Here is a 25239-nt window from a genome sequence, read left to right as displayed (position 1 = left end):
GCAAGACTGAAGCATGGATGTAGAGCTTTTATTCAAAACAATACTTACACCTCACAACCCCTGACCACCTGCTTCACCAATGTTCAAATCCACTCACAATGTTGACCAGTGGGGAGAGTCAGGAACCGTATTGGGAGGCTTCGTCAAGGAGGCACTTTATAAACCCCATTTAAACACTGTCCTCTGATATACTGACATTGAAAACCTGGTAAATTAGTGGTTACACATGAAACATTATAAGACCCATGAGCCTAATCACCACTCACTAGAACCCTGGAGCGCTCCTGTGGTCGACATCAGTGGTGGAGATTTAACCGCAGCAGTATTTGTCAACCACCAAGCAATCCCGGACATCACACAGCCATGATGGAATCACTTGCTTTTATTTCAACCAAGATACATCCTGCATACAGTAACACAGTCCAGCCAAGATAATACCAACTGACAGCTCTTTTTATGGCAATATGCAGTAGAACAAGTTTGGTTAAACTAAAAAACAAAAATCTCCTGCAATTGAATAGTAATGTCAGGCCGGGTTTATTTGGATTTCTCAAGCAGACACTTTTCTGCTGCGTGGGGCCTATGCTTCGTGACTGAGCTTTACTAACACTAAGCCTTATCGCAAAGCTTTTTATCAATCCGGTAAGTCAACCCTGACTTCTGCCTTTGGATATGTGCAGATGTAATAGAGGAGGTTACCATGGTGATGCACTTCTTAAAGAGGAACGCTCGGCCAGTAACATTTGTAGCTTGCATACTTGCATGGTTAATTCACTTCAACTCAAGTCAAAAATACTTTATTAATATGTTAATACATCTGTTGATAATCAGTGGTTAAATGTGATTTAAAAAAAATAGTTATAATTTTAAATGCAAGTCAGCACTAGTTTATCTCATTTTACTTAAAAAGTGTTGTATTTGAAATACAATACAGAGTATTTCATCTGTGGGTCTCGGCTGCTATCAGGGCGTTTAGTTGCCACATCAGCTTGATTCACAACAGTGTTTAGTTGGCCGACGTGGTACAGTATGTCTCAAAGTAACTGCTACATGAATTTAAGGATGCAACATTTAACATTGCAAGTTCGGTATAAAAATAGTAGAGTTTTACTTCCTCGCTTGTCCGTGGTTGTTGCCTTTTTGGTGTAAAGATGATAACTGCCAATAAATGAACCGCAATAAACAGTTTCTCCTTGAAAAATGTGAGACTTATGTTCTCAATTTTAAATTCTGTATATTATAATCTGTATAGACTCCCAGAAAGTCCCGAAAATCTTCTGTCGTTTGCAATGAAAGCATTTAATACTCAAGCATGCAAGTTTATAATAGAGTGGTATTTACAAGTAATTGGAAGCATTGTTAATTTATACAAGTCTTTCAGCAGCTGGTGTTTCAGCAGTGTACTCTGTTTCCTGTATGTTTAACTGTTTGTTGTGTCGAGGCAGCGCAGTGCCTCTCCCTCTCTCGGTGTTATTGGCTAATTGAGAGCGTGTTCTGTGCTGCAGCTCTGCCCTGGAGGTTAGCGTTGGCACACACACACACTGTAGCAGGACAAATGAGAATACACCCTGCCATCTGCCCAGGAGAGACACTCCCTCGCCCTCTCCTTGTCCCTTTACCCTTGTCTCTCCTCTCCTTTTCACTCTTTTTGTCTCATTTTTATTTCTTGCCTCGTGGTCCCACATTCTCCTTCTCTTTCTTCTTTGGCTAATTTTTTTTGGGTGAACAATCATCCCACAGTGTGGGGGCCCTTTTATTATTTTCTGTGACCTGTCTCTCTTCATCCTGAGTAAGGCTGTGGAGGGTGTTTATGTGTTGTGATGCCCGGGCTTGTCATGTTACGGTGTTACTGTATCACGAACACGGACTTTCTGAATGTTCTGCTGGTGTGATCCATAGGGACTGACATCTAAGGTGACCCCTGGTCGGTAACCTTGGAGACCAACTTTATTAAAATGAATTTGAGTTGAGGGGCCATCCTGACAGCAGCATAATTACATCGCAGTGCATCAGTGCTAATTTATGCAGCCTGCATTCAACCGGTCAGGAGTGCCGAGATGGGGTCAGCATGGACACACACAGAAACACACTCACATTCTCCCAAGAACATATCAGGATGAACGCCCACGTGGATAACATCAAAATAACAATAAAAACAGGTACATTCAGTTTTTTTGTTTTATTTTTACCGTGAATAGCTGTGTTGTTTGACTGTTTTGAGGAACATTGTGTCTATAAACACATGTACGTGTCCTGCCTGTGTTAGTGTGACAGAAGCTTTCATTACTTTTATAGCCTTGTAAGTGCAGGGAAGAGACTGGTTTAAAAAAAATTGTTGTTAATGTTAGCTCATGGATCTGTAAAGTTATGCCTTAAATAGATAAGCCCACTACTTAGTACATGCATTCGCATTCACTGTGTTGGGCTGAAGCCCCCCTTTTTTGCCATAAAAATCTCCCCTCTTAAGCCATTACAGAGAAAATGTTCATTGGCAGAATGGATATAAGCTAATGCCGTTTAAAGGCAGAGTGGCTCACCATCACTCTTTACCTGTAATGTTTACTAAAACACTATTCAACACTAATTAGATCACCTGAAGGTCAAGCTGAACTTCACCCTGAGGTCCTTCGGGGGGTTTTTGGTACCAAAATCAAAGATGGAAGATGTTTACCAGTAGACTAATTTGAAATACCCCATAAAAATACCCCATTAGTTAATGGCAACAATAATACAAAAAAACATTACTGAGATTTTACAGCGAAAGCTGCCATCAAGACCACATTTCCCAGACATGTTGAGGCATTTTTAAAACAAATCGACTTAAAAAAAGAGTTCTGTACGCGTAACAAAGTCATGGCTAAGGAAGAAGATGTCGTATGTACTGGACCGGCCTCTTCACAGTCCAGACTTGTTCCTAACACAGAATGTGCGAAAGTTTTTGAAATGCAAAATGCGGCCACCAACAAGTACCACTGCACACCTTAAGTCATGATTGGGGGAAAAAAAAGTCTCATGTACTGTATGTCTCATGCCTTTTTTCAGAGTAGAGTAGAATAAAACGGACGTGCTCACGTAGCTGACGAACTGTAATTCCAACATCGCTTAAAGTAACTTCAATCCTAATCCTTAAGAGGCAAAGATCGTTAATCCACAAGAGCTGCCTTGCGTTAAATAACACTTCCTTTCATTTTCTCATTCGTACACCAAGTTGACGATAAAAAGTCACCTCGGTACAAGCTTTCAGATCTATACTGCTTTGGATATCGAATGGCAGCAATAATGCTGTAAAACAAGAGTAAATGAAAATATTTTACTGGAGTTTTGTTGATTGATTCATTCAACAAACTGCTAACACTGTGAGATAGTTATCACTTTTATTCCTGTATTGATTAGCAAGGTCCCCGGTGCTCATTATGCTCCATTAACAAAATCTATTTTTAGGGTGGAAAAAAAATTGATGATATTTCACCATGTTTCGACCTGGCGGCTACACGAACGGTTCATCCATCCTCTCCTAGTTTCCACTGCCTAGCAATAAACCTCACGAGTGGTCTGCATGATTGAAAATAAAGCAACAAAAAAAGCTGAGTAATCCATGAAGATGGAATGAGAGGGCACCGAAGAAGAAGGGCTCAGTGGAAGAGGAACGTGTCACAGATACAGTGGTGGATAACAGTCACACAGCTGTTGTGACCAAAGGCTCGCTGATCTTTCCCATTAGCAGAGCTTTCTGATTCTCATAATGTTTCTGCTAGCTGCTCTCCTCTGTGTGTGTGTGTGTGTGTGTGTGTGTGTGTGTGTGTGTGTGTGTGTGTGTGTGTGTGTGTGTGTGTGTGTGTGTGTGTGTGTGTGTGTGTGTGTGTGTGTGTGTGTGTGTGTGTGTGTGTGTGTGTGTGTGTGTGTGTGTGTGTGTGTGTGTGTGTGTGTGTGTGTGTGTGTGTGTGTGTGTGTGTGTGTGTGTGTGTGTGTGAACTTAATGACAGTTCAGCTAGTTGCTCTCCTGTGAAAATGACACGTTCCTGCCAAATTAATATCATTACTATCAGAGTTTAATGGGCCAGTGCTGCCTTCTTATTTAAAACAGGACATCCCTCTATCGCGACCTCCACTGTGAGGAGGGGGGGGTTGTAGGAGAGCATGTATTGTAAGAGGAAATCACTAACTGAGCAGGATAGGCGATGCAAAAGTACTGTCCCCCCCCTGACATTCAGGAAAGTGGATGGAATTAAGATGAATCTGAGTTGGGGATACGACGAGCTCGTGGGGCAAACCAAATATTGTGGATACAAAACAATAACTGTTGAGAAAAGATGTTGGGTGGAAGAAATAATTATTTTTATTTGCAGCTAAATCCCCCTTTCTGTGCATTTTATAGGATTAGATTTCATTCACTGTTTGTTTTCCCTCTATTTCAGACATTTGCCTAAAAATACATTCTCGTTGCTGCGTTTTGCTTTAAAACGTAGCGCTACTCTGTTGAACAATGGCTCCTCCTTTCTCAGTTGTTATGTTGAATTTTGAGATTGAATCCCATCCTCGGTAATTGTCGCTGCTAAGCGTGCGTTTGCTGTCGCAGTGATGGCCAAGATCATCTCTGGTATTAAATGTAACAAAAAAGAAAAAAACAGCATTTGCTTTGTGTGTTGCGACTGTAGCCTTTATTATTTATTTATTTTTGTATCTGTGTTTGTGTGGCGGTAAATCTTAGTCTGGGCTGAGAGGTGTTTAGCTCTTGGTTGCATTTGGTGTCATGGTTTGGATGTGTTACGGCACTGAAAGCTTCTGTGGTCACTGATTCTTCATGACTTTGCAGCAGGTGTGTACAGTCGAAGCGTTCTGTTGAGCTGTCATTCTTCACTCCAAGTCGGCACTGTGATAATGAGTGAATTTGGAGACAGACTCTGCAGGCTGCCAGTGAGTCTAGGCATTCACGGTTGTGTTTGGACGTCTGTGCATATTTACAGTCTGTGTACTTGTGGCTATAACTATTGCACATTACATTGTTAGTGTGTTTTTTTTTCCTTTTCTTTTTGGGAAAGCACACACACTTGAATGTGTGTGTGTGTGTGTGTGTGTGTGTGTGTGTGTGTGTGTGTGTGTGTGTGTGAAATTTTGAGCGTGTGAATATGTCAGGTTGCCGCAGGAGACCAATTAGCTGGTGCATCAGTGAGGAGGTGAACATACACACACCTGTGTGTGGCCCTATTACACCAGCTCATCACACACTCTTACACCGACACACAGACAGCAGTACTGTGCTCATAATAGAAATATACTGACACTTACAGTACGTTGACCATATGGAATAATGACTTCGCCGTGTCAAACTGTCAGCCGCGAGTCACCAGCATGCCTTATTTGGACTACATGTTACTAAGTTAACAAACTTTTGTGATTTATAGGTTATTTTGCTGCTGCTGAATGGTTGTCATTAGCTATATGTACTTTGCAACTGAACATTTCCTCACCTTAAGCCACATGCCTTCTAGCATTCATACACAGGTATTGTGCACTGATGCAATTAGGTGAAAGTGAAAAGGAAGATCAAAGCCTATAAATCAGCCAGGCCTCTTCATGTATAATTCAGATATTTTATGGTGGGCTGTGCACCCATATGGACATCCTAAAGGAAGACTAAGGCCATTTCCAGCCAGAGAAAAGCTCTTTTAAAAGCTAATCCCTGTGCCAGAGTCCTAGACTTTTTACTGTTCCTTTTTAATGAATAGGTCTCCAATAAGGCCTTTTATTGTCTTAGCATATGTTGCTTTTATTAGGGGAAAATAATTAGCCTGTGCAGATCACTTCGGAAGTCCTCGCACAAGATAAAAATGAGATAGTTTCACAGTCGTTGCGCAAGTCCTTCTGACTCCCCCGTCGTTTTCTCCTTGGATGCCCTGTGTCCTGTCTCCTTCACCTCCTCCTCTGTTACGTTTCCTACTCCTTTTCTTTGTCTCTCCTCTCTTCTTAGTGCTTCCCCTCCTCCTCTTGTCCTTTGCATTCCCTCCGCTTCTTCCCTCACTTCCTCTTCTATTGTTCCCTTCAACACAGGGACATTAAATGTATGCAGCGATGTCGCTTTGGACTGCACATTTACACATGTGCGCACACACGCATGTAACAGATGAACAATCACAGTGTGACAGGAGGCTGTTGATGACTGACACTCTGTTGATCTTATCTGGTGCGAGCCCTGTAAAGAGAGGCCCGCAGAGAGAAAGGGAGTGAAATAGTACAGGGGTTTGGAGAAGTGGTTCTGCAGTGCTTTGTGTTGTCTTCCTGTCACTCCGGTATAGCCTTACCCCTCTGTTTCGTTCTTGCTTTATCCATTTTCTCATCCTTCGCTATATCACTCTGTTTGCTTTAAAAGACGGACTGACAACAGGCCTCATCTGTGATCTAGGACTCCAGGGAAAAAAAGATCCATTTACCTCCAAGATGTCATACTATAACCGTTTACCCATGAGACCTCAGTTACAGAAACATATATGCCCACTCCTGTAATTTATGGGGCTGGAGGGGGATGGGGCTACAGGCAAATAAAGATCTGTAGATGGCTGATGGAAAAGAAGGGGCTACGTTAGTAAGCAGGGGGGCAAGGTAGACAGATTGAGTTGGCATGATGAAGAAAAGGTCTGAGAAGCAGGGAGGGAGTAGGTTGGTCTTTCAGCCCTGCCCTTAATGCCCCCCAGGGGAGTATGCTGCCTATAGGTCAGTATTAGCAATCCGCCTGTGGGCTAATGTACGGGACAAAATACAGTTTTGTACAGATGACCAGAGGTAAACTAATCACTAGGGAGAAGTATGATGAAGAGTCTTTTTTTAGGTGCTTTTGATCATACAGTTGCAAGGGATTTCTGTGGTAAATAAGGACATGGAGGTACCTGAAGGACTACATACCTGCAAGGGCTTTTGCTGTGGGTACACTCGCACTACACACCGAAATACTGAAGTGACAAGTGCAACAGCCAGTTACAGTCATGGCCAGGAACTGTGAAAAACCTCCCTGCAGTCTCAAAGCACTTACACTCTGAGGGGTGCTTTTACTATCTCGGGCATAATAGCGTTTAGTTGCAAATTAGAAAATAGCGCTGATGGGATTGTCCAGTTCTGCAGGCAATAACTGGACAACTCAAGTGAGAATTTGCACAGATCTACAAAACAGGCCCAACCAGCTCATTTCAGTAATGACCAGAGCTGTCTACCACAAACGGCACAGATAAGAAATGAGCCGCAGATAAACAGACGTGTTGATAATCAGGAGGCTGTGTTTTAACAAGGACACGGGTGCAGCTTGTTTCTTGTTACAGCCCAGGCCATAAATGTATCACACTCATTACCTGTTCTGTTAAACTGTTTAACTTGTGCTCCTTGGCTCAGATTGAGGAATTTCAATGGGTATATTTTGATAAATAAACTCCTTCATGAGTGTCAAGGGACTTACCTCTTCAATTAAACTACTTTGCAATTTGTTACTCTTTTATTATGAGTGATGGGAAGAAAAGGACCCATTAGTGAGGAAGAGACATTAAAACGTAACATATAGCCGAATAATATCAGCAATGAGGAAATCCTTAAAAACGTACCCACTGTTAATAATACAGTTTTGGGGTGGGGTTGTTAAAAGGCCAGTGATGTCTGGGAATTTCTGGTTTTTGGTGGGTAAATTTCACGTTCTTGAAGAGAAAGTCCCACTAACACACTTTAATCAGTGGGGGACACAAAGATGATTGTTTCCGGGCCTCTCAGGTGCCAGATCACCCCTGCACCTCATTAATTAAAACCTTAATTAAAATCTTACTTCCGCATTGACGCTCATGCGTAACTAAGTTTGTTGCAGTTCTTTGACTGACCAATGGAAGCTGCCTTCAAAACCTCCAATCTCCATTGACTGTCGTGTTAAATGTCCAACTTTAGAGCAGAAATAAACATATTTACAGCCTGGTTCAAAAAAACATTTTGGTCTCAATTGTTTGATTTTACATCCGTGACAATTGTAAGGGGGGTGAATTATTTTGTAACATTCCATAAAGGATTACATCTATTTCTAATATGATTAATTGGCAGTCGGCTCAGCCAATGGCTAGCTGTTAGCACTTCCTCATCCTAAATGACATGCTAATGTGCTCAGCGGAGCAACCAGACACTTTTTAGAACCCAACGTCGGTTAAATGCGATGGTCATTTTTGATTTCGCCATTGAGTCAACATGTTGAACGGTAATCCCGCTGGAAACGTCTGACGGCAGCTCTGCAGATATTTCGGGGAGAATCGGCTGAAGGAGCTTGGAGCGAAGCTAACTTTGATTGACATGCGTCGGCTAGGGTTGCCACCTTTCAGAAATAGAAATAAGGGACGCTCCGATTTCAGCAACGCAGACCCCCAAAAAAGGGACATCCCCAAAACTTCTAAACTGCATAGAAATGTATTTATTTTATATGAAAAAACTAAATGCTTTGATTTAAAGTTTAAAGTGCTTTAATAGCATTTAACTTGCATGACTGTACAGACATCCAACCATACTAACAACTGAAATATCCTATTCTATGTATGTCCACATCAGCCAAGATGTATAATTTAACCTACAGGTGAAGGTCGGAACATTAGAATATGGTGTAAAAGTTAATTTATTTCAATAATTCAACTTAAAAGGTGAAACTAATACATTACATAGTGCCATTACATGCAAAGCAAGATATGTTAAACCTTTATTTGTTATTATTTTGATGATTGAATTGTTTATTGATTTCATAATATAGAGATTTTTTTCATTTGGGGTTTTCATAAACTGTGAGCCATAATCACCAAAATTATAACAAATAAAGGCTTGAAATATCTCACTTTGAATGTAGTGGGAAATAATATATTTCTTTCACCTTTAGTTGAATTTACTAAGAATGAAGTTTTGCAATATATTCACATTTTCCGACTTTCACCTGTATATTATTACATCAATAAATAAGAGCATAATATGTATTTAATTCCGTATTTAAGGGACGGGTGGCAAGCCTAGCGTCGGCTTGCTGAGCAACATGTTGCGCGCCGTACGAAGGAAAGCGTCCCTTCTTCAGAAACCAGTGGGTCACGTGACAGAATGTGTCATCCATTGTTACATAGAGTCTCTGATTAATACTGTCAGACACTTTCTGATCCCATCGAGAGTTTACTCCAGGTGGAAAGCCATATTAAATCTCCCCAGAAGTACAGGTATCTTCAGTAAGCATGTTTTTAGTTATATAATGAATATCACTCCCAGATGTCTACTTTATTCAGACCTGCATTAAGTGTGAAAATGAATAATTAATTTAATACATAAGACTGTTTCATGTGTTTAAAATATTATCTAATGCTATCTCTCTGGTTCCCCTCGGTTTGGGTGACAGAGGCCACCGCAGATACGCGGGGTGGCGAGCATCAGGAGTGCTTTCTGAAGTGTGCGCTGAGGTGTTTGAGGTGCTAATCTCTTCTTATTTTGGCTGAACGGTCAAGCTGAATGGAGGGACGGCTTGTTTATCTGAGGCGACCGCATTACCCAGGATTCCCTCTACAGTGGGGCCAGGCACGCTCAGCTGAGCTGTCAGCTCGCAGAGGTTACCTTTCTCCAAGGCAAACAGGAGCTACGCACAACACACACACACACACACACACACACACACACACACACACACACACACACACACACACACACACACACACACACACACACACACACACACACACACAGTTGTTCTTGAATAAACTGCATACACAGGCAACTTTGCTTTCAATGGTTATTTATTAAATGTAAAATATCTTTAGCACAGATTAAAAATCAGACACCTCCAACATTTTCAACATCACAGGTTGGAAAAAGAAAAAAGAAAAACATTCCTGAAACAGAATCACAATCAATTTGGAGTCTCACTTAGAGGATAGCTACTCCACGAGGCTGGGCAGAGGGCTGAGGCAAAAAAAACTGCACTCCTTCTGATCCCTTTACGAAGGCTACAAGCCAGGAAATACTTTCCTAAACACAGAATGGTAGAAAATTACTTTTTTCCTTTTTTTTTGTTTTGTTTTTTTCACCAAATGCCTTTAGAATTATAGCATTGTACTCGGAAGATGAAGAACAAAATGAAAACTTGACTAAAACAGGATATAATGTTATTTGCAGTGCTGCAATAATATTTGCAATAAAATAGTATTTGCTCGTTTGTCACTGACAGCTTACCGAACTTAAAGTAAGCTCAGAGGGGGAGAAAAAAAAAAATCCCAACATGGTGTTCTGTAGATCTACAGCATATCCAGAGGGCCTTCACATGTCAAGCGTGGACGTATGCTGTAATGATCTGCAGTTCACGCCAGGAACCGACTTCTCACATTGCTTCCCAGGCGTGAATAGCTTTGCCAGCTTTAGTTCTGCGGCTGAACTGGAGTGCCATCACAGAGGTCAGCTGGTGAACGCTGCCCCTCTCTTCTCTCGTCTCCTCTCTGCCTCAACCCTCGCTGCTGTACAAATGCCAACTCACAACGACTGACACAGATGGTGAGCAGAAACACGGGACAGGCAAAGGAAGAGAACCACCCACAGGAGTAAGAAAACAGGAAGACTCTACACACACCGTCCAAGAGAGGATATTGCCTGACAATATTATCAAGTCATTTATTTTAAACTTTTTTTTTTTTTTCCCTATCTCAATATTTTCTCATTTTTCTACTTTTTTTTTTCTTTTTTTTTCAATTTTTTTCTGCACATGCCATATGAGACTTTTGGGGGGATTATAAAAGTACCTGAAAGAATCGTTAGGTTTTCAGCATGCATAGCTGGGGGTTATTTACAGGTCTGTATGTACAGGGACGTGCCAAAACCAAACCGCTCTACAGCACTGGCTTATTTACACCCAGGTACGAGGGAGAGATGCCATAACTACAGATGGAGGGGCGTCGGGACACATGCATAGGGTCAGAGAAAAGCTCATACAGCTGAGAACGACTTGGATGATGAAGACACAGAACAAAACACAGCAAAAGTAACATTACTGTTAAGTCAACAACAGAACATCTCCCCCTTATAGCTTTTTGCTTGTGAATACGCTCAAGTAGGAACTCTCAACAACCAGTTATTGCAACACTATACAAGGACATTTCTATTGCAAGTCCATGAGGTTCTTGGGTGTTGAATCAATATAGAGATTGGAAGACTTGGATCTGGTCCCAGAGCAGTTTCAGAACTCTTTTGTTAAATCCCAGGATGAGTCAAGCTGGTTCTTCTCACCAAAAATCTGTTTATTGCTGAATGTATTTCCTTTGTGATTTCTGTTTGTTTGTATTACCCACAAAAGCAGATATACACAAGAAAGGATCTATCACACCTTCTAATATCGTAGTCGTTTGGCTTGTCGTATTGCATTGAACTTCATGTTGATTTAAGCATAGAGATAATTGTACGTGTTTTTGGTTCTGATCCATCCCAACCTTCACCAGATCATAAGATAGTAGCAGAGCAGAGTTTCTTTTGGGGGGGGGGGGGGGAGTCCAGTTGTACATTAATTAAAACACAAATTTCTGAATCAAAATTCTGTCTAATACTGACACATGATCAAAGCTGGAGGATTTGGTATCGTTCTTTCACAGCTTTTATGGCTTTTTTTTGTTTGTCTGTTTGTTTTTTCAAACATTGCTGGAACATGTGGCTGGCTTTCATTTGAATTTTCAGTCAGGACAGGATCTTTTTTTGATTCTTTTTTTTTTTTCTATTTGTTCATCAGCCGATAACTTAATTTTGTGGAGTCTATGTTTAAAGTGCAAGTTGAGACTCAAGTTCAATTTAGATTTTTTTTGCTTCTTAAATCAGGGTCAAGTTTGAGTCCTCAGCTCCGGCAGCAACAAAGCAAAACAGCAGAGATTGTTTTCTGAAAACTACCTTTCATGAAGCAATCTTTCGCATGATGAGACAAAAATTTAAATACATGGGTTTGTAGAGGGCTGCAATACATTTAACTACAGTTTGAGATGCGTAGACCATGTTTTAACTTCTGCAAAGATTCATATCTGTATGTGTCAGTGCGTGTATCCAGGTGCATGCTCACGTTCATTTACGAGTGTATGAATGTGTTTGCGACTGTAAGAGGAAGAAAATCCCCTCTTTTTTTGTTGTCCGGCTACCTCAGGCACGCTTTGCCTGCTATCTACAAACACACGCACAATGATAAATGGCTGTGGTGGGTGGCTGAGCATGTTAATGTCTAATCTCATCAGCTTTATCTTTTCCACAGGTCACAAGGTCAAGTGGTGAGGAGGATAAGCTAAACACCAATGAGATAGTCCAAACAGTCTATGTAATACTTCATCTGCCACTAACTGGACTTCTGCAGCCAGAGGACACTTGCTTCTCAGAACATGGAAAAACTTTAGGGATTTCAGTGACATTGCAACCATGTGAATCTGGATTATGAACCTGAAAGATTTTTTTTTTTTTTCCCAGAATCAGTTTTTTAACTGAGAGTTGGACCAGTGTTTGGACACAAACTGCACTGAAAGTCAGTCAGGTTCAGTGGGCGTCAGCGCATCAGAGCCTGCAGCGCTGAAATCTTCAGAGAGATTTAAAAGGCATTTTGCTTTCAGACAAGCTAAATCAGATGCCCTAAGTGAGGGAGATGAGTTAAACTGAGCGCGTGTGAACCTGCAACTCAGAGACACTGCTTTGGCATTTGTCTGTTTTTGATATGGCAACATATGATGGGGATGAAGTTATCGCCTCACCGGCAGGTTAGACAGACAGCAGCGCACAGAGAGATGTTACCGTTTCATCTGCTGTTTACCAGCTCTCTCATCACATTGCACTTCAAACACGCTCAATCTGCTGCTGCAACGTTACGCACCAGAGCTCAACCTGGTGCAACTTTCCTCACAGCTTATGGGGGGCTGGGGGGGGGTTGTGTGTGAGTAGGTTTTAGTATTGAGAAAAACACTTCTTGAAAGCTGGTTTGCGTGTCTGTGTTTTTTTTTTTTTCCCTTTTTTGTTCATTGCTTATGCATTTTCTGCACATTTCTGTACTGGGTTGTGAAAGTATAAATGCTTTAGACCTCAATAGATCTTTCCACTTCATGTGTGTTGGTCTCACAGCTGCTTTAGGAAGCTGTTCAAACAGTTGGCATGTAATGTGCCTCTATTATGCATGTGTGTATAGTTGTGTGTCTTGCCTATGTTTGCCTACTGCACATATGGGCTTGTCTCAGGGTGTGCCAGTGCTCTGTGCTAAACTCTCATCACTCTCATCGGGAGATAAAGAGGCGAGTCATTTCATGTGGCCGCATAGAAGTCGTCTCCAGCTCTGGAGTTTGCCGGGAAGCTGTCACAGCAGCTTTTAGCCAGAGCCACAACATGAAAGATCCCTGTTTAAGCAGTTGGGCTATGTGTGTAATTCTCTCTGATGTGTTTATTCTGCTGCTGTTTCAACTTTCATTTTGAAATGTCACTGAAATTTTCCTCGAAGAATATCCCTGGTAATTACTGACTGATAGGAGAAGGCGTATTTACAGTGTGCCTCGGCTTGAGACGTTGTGGGATCGAGTCGGTTTTCTGGGGTTGAGACTTAATGATCTTCATTTTCTAACCTTGACAGAGCAGTTTACGTAGGAAAAGTTGGTGGTATGAGAGGGCTGTGTTTTTTTTGAGTTGTTTGACTTGCACTTGCATCATTTCCAACAGTGAAATTCAGCTCTGAAAGCCTGGCTCAACCCCTACACACATAATGTGAAAATATACATATTCAAATCCTTGCTCTTAAGACCTGTAGTTTATAATGTACATAAAAGCTGTGTTTCCCTGGTGATACCCATCCAGACAAGAGCTGGTGCCGTTGTTTTATTTCTGGTTCTCGCCTTTTTCTCTGTGAGTCTGTTGCATTCAGACAGTCCCATATTGCCAGATGTCCAGTAGAGAAATAAATAAATAAATAAATATATGTATATAAATATATGTACAGTAAGGGTATATGCCACTCCCACGGTAATATGACGCTGTCCTCATGGGCCGCATGGAGAGGGGTGAGACAGCATGTGCTTTTCCTTTTCTCTTTTTTTATCTCTCTCTTTCTCTCTCCCTGTTGCCACTCAGTCCTGCCGTCTCTTTTTGTGTTTGTGTGTTTGCACGTGTGTCACATAAAGGGTGTGTAGTCGGGGTCCTCGGTTTGTCCTCTCTGGACAGGACACCTCCTAATGTCTGCGTGTGTGTACATGAGTTCTCCATATTTTGTCTCCTCCTGCAGGATGATGCCATCTAGGTGTCTCAGTGCAGTGATTCGTCCACTGATCTCGTCTGTGTCCATGTTTTTTTTTCTCTGTCCAACAGCAACAAGGTGCGGCCACCACAGTGTACTGTGCAGTAGCTCAGGAGCTGGAGGGTTTGGGGGCCATGTACTTCAACAACTGCTTCCGCTGCCAGCCATCCCTCCAGGCCCAGGATCATAGCAGTGCTGCCAGCCTGTGGGAGCTGAGTGAGCGCCTGATTGCGGAGAGGTCAGTGGGGGTACAGGCTCTCTAAACAGACAGAAGACGAGGAGGAGGAGGATGAGGAAGAGGATGGGGCCAAGCCAAACATGAAGCAGCTGATGTTGACTTAGGTATGAAGCTAATAAAAGATTTTTTGACTGCACTGTACAAAAGCTGCCAAACCACAGAAGTCCATCTGGATATGTCACATCACTTTGGGGCTAAAACACGCTACATATAACGCACAGGAGGGGTTTCCATATACATCTGGGCTCAGCTCTGCTGTGATACTTTACAATGGGAAGTTAAGGATAAGGGAAGTTTTTTTGCAAGAGTTGCAGAGTTCACATAAGCAAATGACCTGTTGTGATGACAGTACAGGGTTTTCTCATAAGCGTACACATTGTGGTTTATGCATCAGATTGCAGCAATAGTGCACTATATTGCAAATATTGTGTCTTCCCAATTAATGTCTGTATATTCAGTGTCCTCTCGTCTATTCCTATGATGGGTTTCCTGATGAGTTATAGACAAGCATTGGTCAATCGTTGTGCTCAGTCCTTTTGGGCAAAAATGAATACAAAGTAATTGGCATGTGACACTTGTGGATATATAAACACATTAGAGGTATGATTCGTATGGCTATGTACATTATTTAGCAATAATTTACTTCTTATCAACATCCCTATTTGTTTTCTGTACAATATTAACAACCTCCTGATTTATAGGGGTTTGCTAAAGGGATGTGGACATTATAAATTTTCTCTTTGCTATTTGACTCAAACTAAAGTATTGATAATCTGCTCTCTGGTAAATCTTAATTTCAATTAGGAGGTATTTGAGGGATGATATTTGTCCATTTGGATAGAGATGGTAGAAACTCTTATCTATGGGATCCTTAATTTCTATGCATCTTCCCTTGTTGTTTAACCAGAGTGGGTGATTCCAGTGTCCTATTTTTTTCAGTTTTTGTATTCTGTTTTGTGGATCGGTTCTCCTGAAGCCGCTGGGTGGTGGGTGGGGCGCATTTGAGACATTGTGCTTTGTGGCAGTCCAGGTGCCGCAGGTTGTTCGAGAAACATCATTCCAGTGTCATGATATCTGTAAAAAGAAGAAGATGAAAGAAAAAACAAGAAAAATTAAGAATAAAAACTCAAGAAAACTGTCTTTCACAGTTCCATTTTACATCATTTTAGTACAATGATCCATTTGCAAATATGACAATTTCTTCAATATGACAGTGTGTTTAATAAAAATATTAACTTAAACAAACTTTTCTCTCTGGTTTCAATTCTTTGTTTATGTCACAACACTTGGATTAGAAGGTAATCTCACACTTTAATCGTCAGCTCCCTGCTGTTGTCACATGTGAAAAATCCTCACAACTGTTCTTTTTTTGAATATGAAAAAAAGATGCATTCAATTTTCGAGCTACATTGTAACTTTATAAACTAAAAACTTTCATGGACCCCAGGAAGACTAGCTGGCGTTTTGCGTCCGCTAATGGGTATCCAAAATAAAAAAAACAAACAAAAAAGCTATAAGACACAGATCCAGGCAAAAACATGCAGTAGTAGATGTGAGTACAGCTGTCTGAGCACTGGACTTTCACAGCTCTGGACAGAGTACAAACACACACACTCATGCACACTCGGTGAGAGCAGTCAACATCTGACATGTTCACAGTGAGTACTAAAGTGAGAAAAATATTATCCATAAGTTTTTCAAGCAAATGATCCAAATAGCAATTATGTTTCAGTATGTTACGTTGCAGGGACTCGTGAAGACAACTATGAAAAAATGCTGTGCCCTAAATCATTTCTCTATAGAAACACTAAATTAAGGGAAATAGCAATGTTTAATTTTACAGCTGCAACGTTGTTAAAAATATTAATGATATCAAAGAGCGGCCCTGGGCTCTGTCCATGGTGCTGATCAGGGTCTGACTCGTGTCTAGTTGATCTTTCATCCCGGTGAATCAGCCCATGGATCTGGCATACGTGGGAGTGTGTTTGTTTGGTAATGAGCTACAGAACATGCTTTCACCTTCTGTGTTATGTCTGCGGGCTGCGAGCCTTGACATGAGCCTCAAGAGGACGCCTGGTTTAACTTTTAACAGATGCATTTCCTCTGTGTGTTTAGCATGTCAACTGTTTAGATGGGGCAAGGCCTCACGTGTTATTTATTTAACTCTGTTAATTAAGAGAATTTCCAACAGCATTTAAATAACTTTACTCTATAATTTGGACTCTGGAAGTTATTCATATGAATTATGTCCAATCTGTGTGACTATTTATCAAAAACCAATACTACTGATTAAGGCTACTTTGCAGAAATTCATCAGTTTGACTAATCAATCCTTAGGTTGGCCTGATGGGTTAGTGGTGTGAGACATGTATCTATTTGGAAAATGTGCCGTAAGCAGCAGCTGCTGGTTTAACTCCAGGCCAGGAACAATTTGCTGCATGCCCTGCCATTGCTCTTTCTCTTACAACTCTTGTTCTTCCCATTAAAAGCTAAATGCTTCCAAATGCTTTCCTAAATCTTCCTCAAGTGTTATTTGCCCACAATTCACATTTATTCGTAGTTGCAGTCAAAATAACATTTCATCCAGTGCATTTACTACAAGTTAACTTACATGAAGTCTGCCAAATGAAATAATCATCCTCAGCTACAGGTGGACTGCTCAAACATATTGGCTTTATTTAAGAACATTTAAGAAGGTTTTTGATTGTAGCGGTGGACACCAGGTACAACTGAGGATCTGCAGGAGATGGACCAACGTCTTGAGGTACAGTATGCGTAATTCTGCACTGCAGTAGCCAATAGATGGGTGTGGGCCTGAGTGAAGAGGGAGGGTCCTGCCTGGCTTTCATACAAAGTCCTATCGATCATTTGGTATCGGAATCATCTGATAGCTAATCAATAACTACACTTCCTCTCAGCGAGCAGGGAGGAGAGAGAATCACCGCTCTCACAAGAGGAGGACCTTGATCCTATGACCCCACACTCAGCCCCCCCAACACACCCCTCTGTTCCAGCCCTCCACTTTCTCTCTTCATCCCTCTGTCCCTTTATCTCCCTCTTGTAATTACACAGCCAGCCTAACGGTATAATAACCGAAAGTCACTGAAAACCAAATAACCAGTATACATTGGAATGTTATTTTAATTAGTTGGATTTACAGTTGATTTTTTTTCCCCTTCGCTGGGTTTATTTCAATTTGGGTAGTAATTGTTTACGACAGACCATTTCATTTTCCATTATTGTTTTTATTTCTTCTTGTGATTAATTCCACCTCTCAAAGAATAATTATGAGTGGATTGATTTGATTATGCCTTTGTTCTCCTCCTATTGGCTCCATTGACTGAAGGAATGCCATGTTGCCATTTCGAGCGGATATATTTAATGATCACAATCAATGTTAAAGCCCTCTCTGGACTCAACTAACCCAATAAATATCTGCCAGGAGGAAATTTACCATCTAACTACAGCAGGCAATAAAGTCTTACTCTCTTTTCTCTCCCCTCCCTCCCACTCTTCTTTCATCTCTCCCTTTTTTCAGGATGACATCGGGATTAGAATTGTTGATCAATTTTCATAAAGTAACAGTGTGTGTGAGTCGATGAAAATATTGTTGTCTTTCTACATCTATCCATCCGTTTGCTTTTTTTTTTTTACAAGATGTTTTTGCGAATACAATATTTTGTATATTTTACTGCTTGGTACTTGGCTAAAAGTTTTATTTAAGAATTTCCATCTATTTTTATTTCTTCCTTGCACATTTTTTGAGCATTTTATTTCACGTTCAGCTCCATAAAAGCAGTTTCTCTCAACTCTGCATTTTTGTGAGGGTTTGAACGTGTGTGTGTTTGTGTGTGACGCTTTTGATCGGTGCATCGGGGCTGCCCCTTCTCGCTATGCCGGATACATTTGAAGTGTAACAAATCAGCAGCATTAAAAAGACACTTCCTTCACTGTTTGACATACTATTTAGACAAGACAAATATAATGCAATTGTTTCTTACAGAGGAAGTGGAACATTGAGTAGTTTACTTTTGCAAATGAAATTCAAAGAACTTGACAATGTTATAGTTGCTAGTTTCTGTTCATGCATATGCTTCAGTCTATCAATTGTTCATGGATAAGGAGCTCTTAAGCAACATTTGAATGCAGATGATTGCAACACACTGATTTCTCATCAAATGTATGCATCTCCCCTTATAGATCTGCTTGTGCAATCTATAACTTTCTCTGTGTTTTTTTTGTTTTTGTTTTTTTTTTGTTTTTAATTATTATTTTATTGAAACCTCAACACAGCACCTTGGAGAAAATCCTGCCGGCCCCAAATCCCCAGTGTGTCCTCACCACTAGACAGCATGACCTTGTAAACCTTGAGTTATTTTACTCACCCATTGTGTGAGAATAGAAAGAAAAGGTAGAGAAAGGGGAGGAGAGAAGGGCTGGGGGAGAAGAGCTTGGAGAGGGAGGGGGGGGGGGCGCTGAGAGCCCCTGCCTGTCACAGCTTTCAAACACAAAGAAAAATGAGCACTTGGGCTGAAGTACAATTATTAGCCCCTGTCTACAGATTCATCACGCTATAGAGAGGCAGGCCGAGGGGGAGAGAGCAAGAGGTGGAGAGGGGAATGTAGGAAAGGAGCTGTGTAGGTATCAGCAGAGCAGTGCAGAAGATGGAAAGACAAAAACAGTAAAGAAAAGATAGAAAACAGGGCTGGCACATTGTAAGCGAAGTATACAGGGGGGGAAATGTGCAAAGCCACTGCAGAGTTGGAAGAAAAGAGAGGGAGAGAGGTTTTAGGGAAATAAAAGAGTGAAGAAAAGAGAAAGAGCAAGGCAGAGGTACAGGAAGGCAAAATGAAATAAGAGGATTTGTCAGGCCAGTGGTTGGTGGCAGTAATAACGCCTGCTAATCTGAGGGAGAACGCTTGACTGCTCACACACTGACTCTCTTGACGCTCCACTTTACCACTGGGCCAAGCCAAGGTCACACACATACACACACACGTGATCATACCGGTCCAAACACACACACACACACACACACACACATACAGGGTTCACGCTTGTTTTCACACCATCAGATCTCTTTCATTTTTTGTGAATCAGGTGGGTTGTGTGAACTTTCCACCGAAGCCTCTGTCTTTAAAGGTTTTTTCCGCCATCATTGCTCCCTTCACTGATTTCCACAGATTTTTTTTTTTTCCTTCTCACCTTTTTTTCCTCTGTCACTCATCATCTCCACCAAGCGGCCCTCGCAGCCATGTTGATTTTGAAATCTCATTTTTCTCTGTTTCTTAACTGGCTCCGCCGTTCGGATCAATACCCATCAGAACTATTACATAAATACATCTGTCACGAGCAGATAGTGGAGTGGGGATGTAATGTGTGTGCTTGAGGCCCCCGTAGGGCGAAAGAAGATGTGTGTTCTCAAAGGACAGCAAATGTCATTTTGAGTGACCAGGTGTGTCGGATGGTGAGAGAGGTTGTTATTGAGCCTCAGTAAATGACGCATAACCTACCATATGTTTAGCAAACCCCTGCTGTCTCCGTCTCTAAGTCACTTGCTGCTTGTGCTGTTTAAGTGTGTTGGAGCAAGTGTGAACTAAACATATGTATTAAAAGTTACAATATTTTAAATGCACACTACCTCGAATCCAGCACATAAAAGAATGTCTTAAAGAGTCATTTAAAGAGCTCAAGCCATACTGTAGGATATGTGATATTTTCAAAATATGCAGCTAGTAAATGTGTTATTTTAAATCAAAAACTGTCTGATCAAAGAAATATCCCAGCAAACATAATAAACGAGAACACAATTCTACAAACGTAAAAACGCATTCATAGAACATTTTTACATAAAGAAAATGCTGCATTAACACAGTAATATTTTAATCGCTCTACAAGAGTATGATCAAAAATTTCAAGTATTTAAGTTGGTCACCAATTAAATAAAATTGCAGTTGCATTTTCAGGGTTAGAGTAGCAGTTCAGGTGTTTTCAATCAGTGACACAACCGACAGGGGTGGCGCATGCTTAAAAGTGGTGGAAGTAGCATGATTTGTGGCTATTTTGCTGCATGCGTCTGGGCCGGGACGGTTCATCATCGCTGAATGATACCGGAGATTTCTTACAGGGAAATGTCGGGTCACTGACCTATGAGTTAAAACTAAAGAGAAAGTGGTTCATGCTGCAAGACGATGAGCTTAAGCACACATGTCATTCAACCATAAAATGGTTAAAGAAGAATAAAGTTAATGTTTCAGAATGACTAAGTTTAAGCACTGACCTTAATGTGACAGAAATGGAAGTGGAAGGACCTGAACTGAGTTCTCGCCACTCACAAACTCCAGAAAAAGCTGGGAAGGTCTTCAAAATGCAACAGAATAGGAAATCTTTAACCTCTTATGTAATATCATATGTGTGTCCAAGTAAGGATTTTTCTAGTGTCAGCAGATGAACATTCAACTGGTGAGGGTCAGGATTGGGTATAAAAGCAGCATTAACCGAAGTTTAAGTTTGCTTCTTGCAATTGACTTGAATCGGATTCAGATTCCAAGATAAACAAAGCTATGTAGTGGTTACTAAGGCGACAGTATAATGTTCCCAGCGACTGTACATAGCTTTGTTTTTCTTGGAATCTGCACAAAAGCATAAATTAAGGTGTAGTGTTTGCAAACAATTCAGGGTTGTGAATCACCACGTTTTGTAAGTTTTTGCCAAATATCAATCATTAATCAGTCACAAAGAGAAACTTGCAATGCAAAATCACAAAAAGACATACATACATACATACATACATACATACATACATACATACATACATACATACATACATACATACATACATACATACATACATACATACATACATACATACATACATACATACATACATACATACATACATACATACATACATACATACATACATACATACATACATACATACATACATACATACATGTGTATATATACAGCAACATTTATTGGCTGACTGTGTGTGTGACCTGCAGGCGAGATGTGTCTGCTACTGAAAATATGATGCATCATGGAGACACAAGCAACAATAAGAACCACAGACTTTAGACTGGCTGAAAATTGTAGTCAGCAATAATGGACTCAAATACCAAAACCGCAACATTTAGTATCTTCACCTAGCAAACTATTTGAAAGTAGCTAAAAGAAAACGTTTGTTTAAATATTCTACCTATAATGAAGTTCCAAAAGTTTATATTCCTGTGTTTTGAATAAAGGTTCATTGACAAAATGAAATATGTGTTATTTGCTGCGAAGAAAACCTCTTAACATTTCTAGAAAGGGGTTTAGGTTCAACATTTATTGTGTTGTTTCTTCAACTACTTGTAGGAATAATGTGTCGGTCTTTCAATGTTTTAGGTCCTTTAACATGATGTATGACGTAAATATTTCCAGGTGGCACTAAAAGTGGTGACCAAAGCTATGATGCAGTCCTCCCTGTTTGTTCCAGCGTGACTCATGAAGTTCCACTGTCTGTCAGTAACTTAAGTAATTCAGGTTTAATATTAGATGAATCATTTTCCATCATCACTAATGAACATTTCGTAATTGGCTCCAGTGGGTGCCAGTGGCACCTTGATTATTTATATTTTACTGTATGACATTCATCCATATTGTCTTTTGTATTTCCTGAAGCTGCCTTGTGTGGATTTTTCACACCAATGCCATACTAATAACTTAGGTTTAGATCAGGTCTAAGAGAGAAAAACTGTCTCCGGTTGTCTCTAGCTTTAGCCAACTGGAATTATCTCTAAATTTACTTTTACTGAGTGATCCTCGGTTTTTTATTTCCTTTCTTCCCTTTAAACTCTTGTTCTCTCACTGGCTTCTTGTTCTGATAATTTTTTTAATTTTTCCCCCCTCATCATCCTTTAGCATTGTCATCGGCATTTCCACACCTCACTTTGCTGACAGCAGCGACTGTAATTGATGGTGTGATGCAGATTTACATGTCATGCTGAAATAGCACAATAACCTGCACGCAGATAATCACCTCATTGAGAATCACTCTGGCCTCTCTCCACTCACAATTACTATTGTGTATTTGATCATATAACCACTCTCCAACAATGCGCTTAATGGGCTTATTGGCAGCACACCAGAACTTGCTTGTAAATAATCCTGATGCTGTTTGATGCTAATAAATTAGACCCATATATGCAAACACGGTAAAATCATAACAATATCCAAATCTGTGTAGGCAGAGGTGGGGTGGTGACAGGCAGAGATTTATGCTGCGAGCAATTGGTTGGCATCATCATTCACTCAGCTATCTTCAACCTTTTTTTATATGTTTAATTTCCAAATGTGATTGCTCCACTACTCTCGCTCATGCTGATAAATGCAAAGGATCATGGGTAAAGTAGAGCAAGATTAATACACATAATTTTTTAACTGGACAATCCCTCCCCACCCCACAAAAAAAAGTAATGTGCTAAGAGCTCCGGCGAGGAATAAAAGCTGGTATTGCCAGGACATGATGTAACTGAGTACTGTAAGGTAAATAAATGTAAGATCGCTTTTTCGCTCTATTTGGTCTGAGAGCCTTTTAGTCAAATAAAACACAGCCGAAATACGCGGCACTGAAAAACGACCTCGGTTCATTTCTGTCATTTATTTAACTGCGTGTGCGCTGACAGATGTGTCCACTCTGGTAACACATTATGTTTTTAAAGTCTTGGAAGTGTGTATATGTTTGCTCTGAATAAACGTGCATTCACTGAGAAGACATTTAAAGAATAATTATTTAGCTGCAAAATGCATGTGTGGATATAAAAGAAACAGCAATTCATACTTACATACACACACACACAAACACATGCATACTGATATCAGTAAAAGATAGGAAGCAACAAATGAAGTTGCGCATTTCACCGGCAATAAATATATTGAAGCTTTCAAATATGGGATAGAAACTTAATGATAATAGTAATAACCCCTCAGTAAGAAAATACATACTTCTTGTGATGCTGCCTTAAAATAGATTGATTTGTAGCTGTGGACAAATAAACGTGTGTTCACGTGAAGTGCTGCAGTATGCATGTGCATGTGTGTGTGTGTGTTATAAATGGGAAAGAGAGAATTCACCTCTCAAAAACACTCTTATACCTACGAGATTAATTACAAGTGCTGTGAATCACTGTGCAATTAATGAACTCATCCTCAGTAATGAGTGTGTGTGTGTGTGTGTATGTGTGTGTGTGTGTGTGTGTGTGTGTGTGTATGTGAACTGTGTGTCACACAGACAGCACCTCCATCTCTCCACCTCTCGGCCTGTCCCCTCTCTAATTGCTTCCCTCTCTATTAAAATGCAGTCTGCTGTGACATCACTCAACCCTCTGTTAGAGCAGGCCAGCGCACTGGACAAACCACACACACACACATACATACACATACAAAGTGTATTTCATATGGACTGTTTTGTATTTGAGGGAACATTTCAGATGCTGGAAGAAAGCTGTAAAGATTCTGTCTCCTTCTAAAGCTCAGAGCCAGCCTGAACGCAGAGCGCCAGCAGCGTGAACAGAGAGCTGTGCCGAGGAGAACAGAAACAATGGTGATCTGGAGGGTGATTTAAATGTGTCTTTGTCATCACCAGGAATCTGAGCAACCTTCACATCTGCTGAGTCCTGCTGGTGAGCAGGTTTGTTTGTTGTGTTGTTGTTTGTGGATAATACTGGCTGAACAAAACAAGAAAGCTGAGTCTTACGTTTTATTTGCACCTTGTAGATCTCGACAAGGACTACTGATAATTGTTTTTATGTGAAAATGTAATAGTAATAAAAAAAGCCAAATAAAGTAAATGGACTAAAAATATATGGTGCTTTTCTAGTCATGTTGACCACTCAAAACTTTACTCTACAAGCCACACTCACCCATCCACACACACGTGGACACAACGCTCTCAGTCTATAGAGACATACAGAGATTTCTTTTTAATCTCACGGTGCGTTCTATCATACACGCACTGATGAGCACAACAAGGTAACGTGGGGTTCAACGTCTTCACCAATGACACTTCGACACTCTGACCGTGAGGCCAAGTACTGAACCAGGTTGGCAGATAAATGCCTGCTTCATTCAAAATGAACTGATTAAAAAAACGTAGAGAAGAAACGAGGATCAGATTTTTAGATTGATGTAATTCTGTGCCTAAACGGTCAGTAGCGCTGACGCATCAATGATGCTCACAGCAGAAGAATGTTTTCAGTTACACACCTGAAAGGAGGACTGGATAATATGTGTAAGGATTTGGGAGAAAAAGGTTGCTCTTCTGTGAGAAAAGAAATATCCTACATTCACCACCATCATTTATAGCTGCTTTTAAAGGGCCTATATAAACTCCATTATTTTATTTTGGAAACTCTAGTAGAACATTATAAATTAAATTACTTAATTAAAAAAAAATAGATAGATATAACTATTCCCAAGTGGTGCTTTGACATGAGTCTGCTGTGATTGTTCAGCCAGTGGGACAAACCAGTGAAGAGCTCTGTCTTTGTTCTAGACATAATCAGCTGTTCAGGATATAACGAAGTAACCAAAGATTAGACATCAGACGGGACAGAACTGGACCAGTCCGGGTAGTTCCAGGACATCTGTGGAAAATCCACTTCTGTCCATTGATTTTTTTTTTTTTAGCATTATTCTCATTTTATGTTATGTTTCACTTAAAAAATGAACACGAGTAGACTGAAAAGTGAAAATGTTGAAT

General features: G+C 40.6%; 2 protein-coding genes across 3 annotated transcripts in view; one reads left to right on the top strand and one right to left on the bottom strand.

Annotated features, from left to right (window-relative positions):
- wwox (WW domain containing oxidoreductase) overlaps window positions 1–15707 on the top strand; it is a 161303-nt gene extending 145596 nt beyond the window's left edge. The window contains exon 9 of the mRNA XM_061722046.1: window positions 14329–15707. Coding sequence (XP_061578030.1) covers window positions 14329–14520 — 192 coding nt within the window. The 3' untranslated portion in view covers window positions 14521–15707. The remainder of the gene's footprint in view (window positions 1–14328) is intronic.
- The window catches only part of LOC133444337 (transcription factor Maf), a 47859-nt gene continuing 36539 nt past the window's right edge, over window positions 13920–25239 (bottom strand). For both annotated transcript variants that reach the window (XR_009782714.1, XM_061722047.1), the window contains one exon: window positions 13920–15569. The gene's annotated coding sequence lies outside the window, so the exon portion shown is untranslated. The remainder of the gene's footprint in view (window positions 15570–25239) is intronic.

Source organism: Cololabis saira, chromosome 5 (assembly GCF_033807715.1).
Source record: "Cololabis saira isolate AMF1-May2022 chromosome 5, fColSai1.1, whole genome shotgun sequence".
Taxonomy (NCBI): Eukaryota; Metazoa; Chordata; class Actinopteri; order Beloniformes; family Belonidae; genus Cololabis; species Cololabis saira.
Note: the sequence above shows the minus strand (reverse complement) of the source record. Positions and strands in the feature narration are given on the sequence as shown.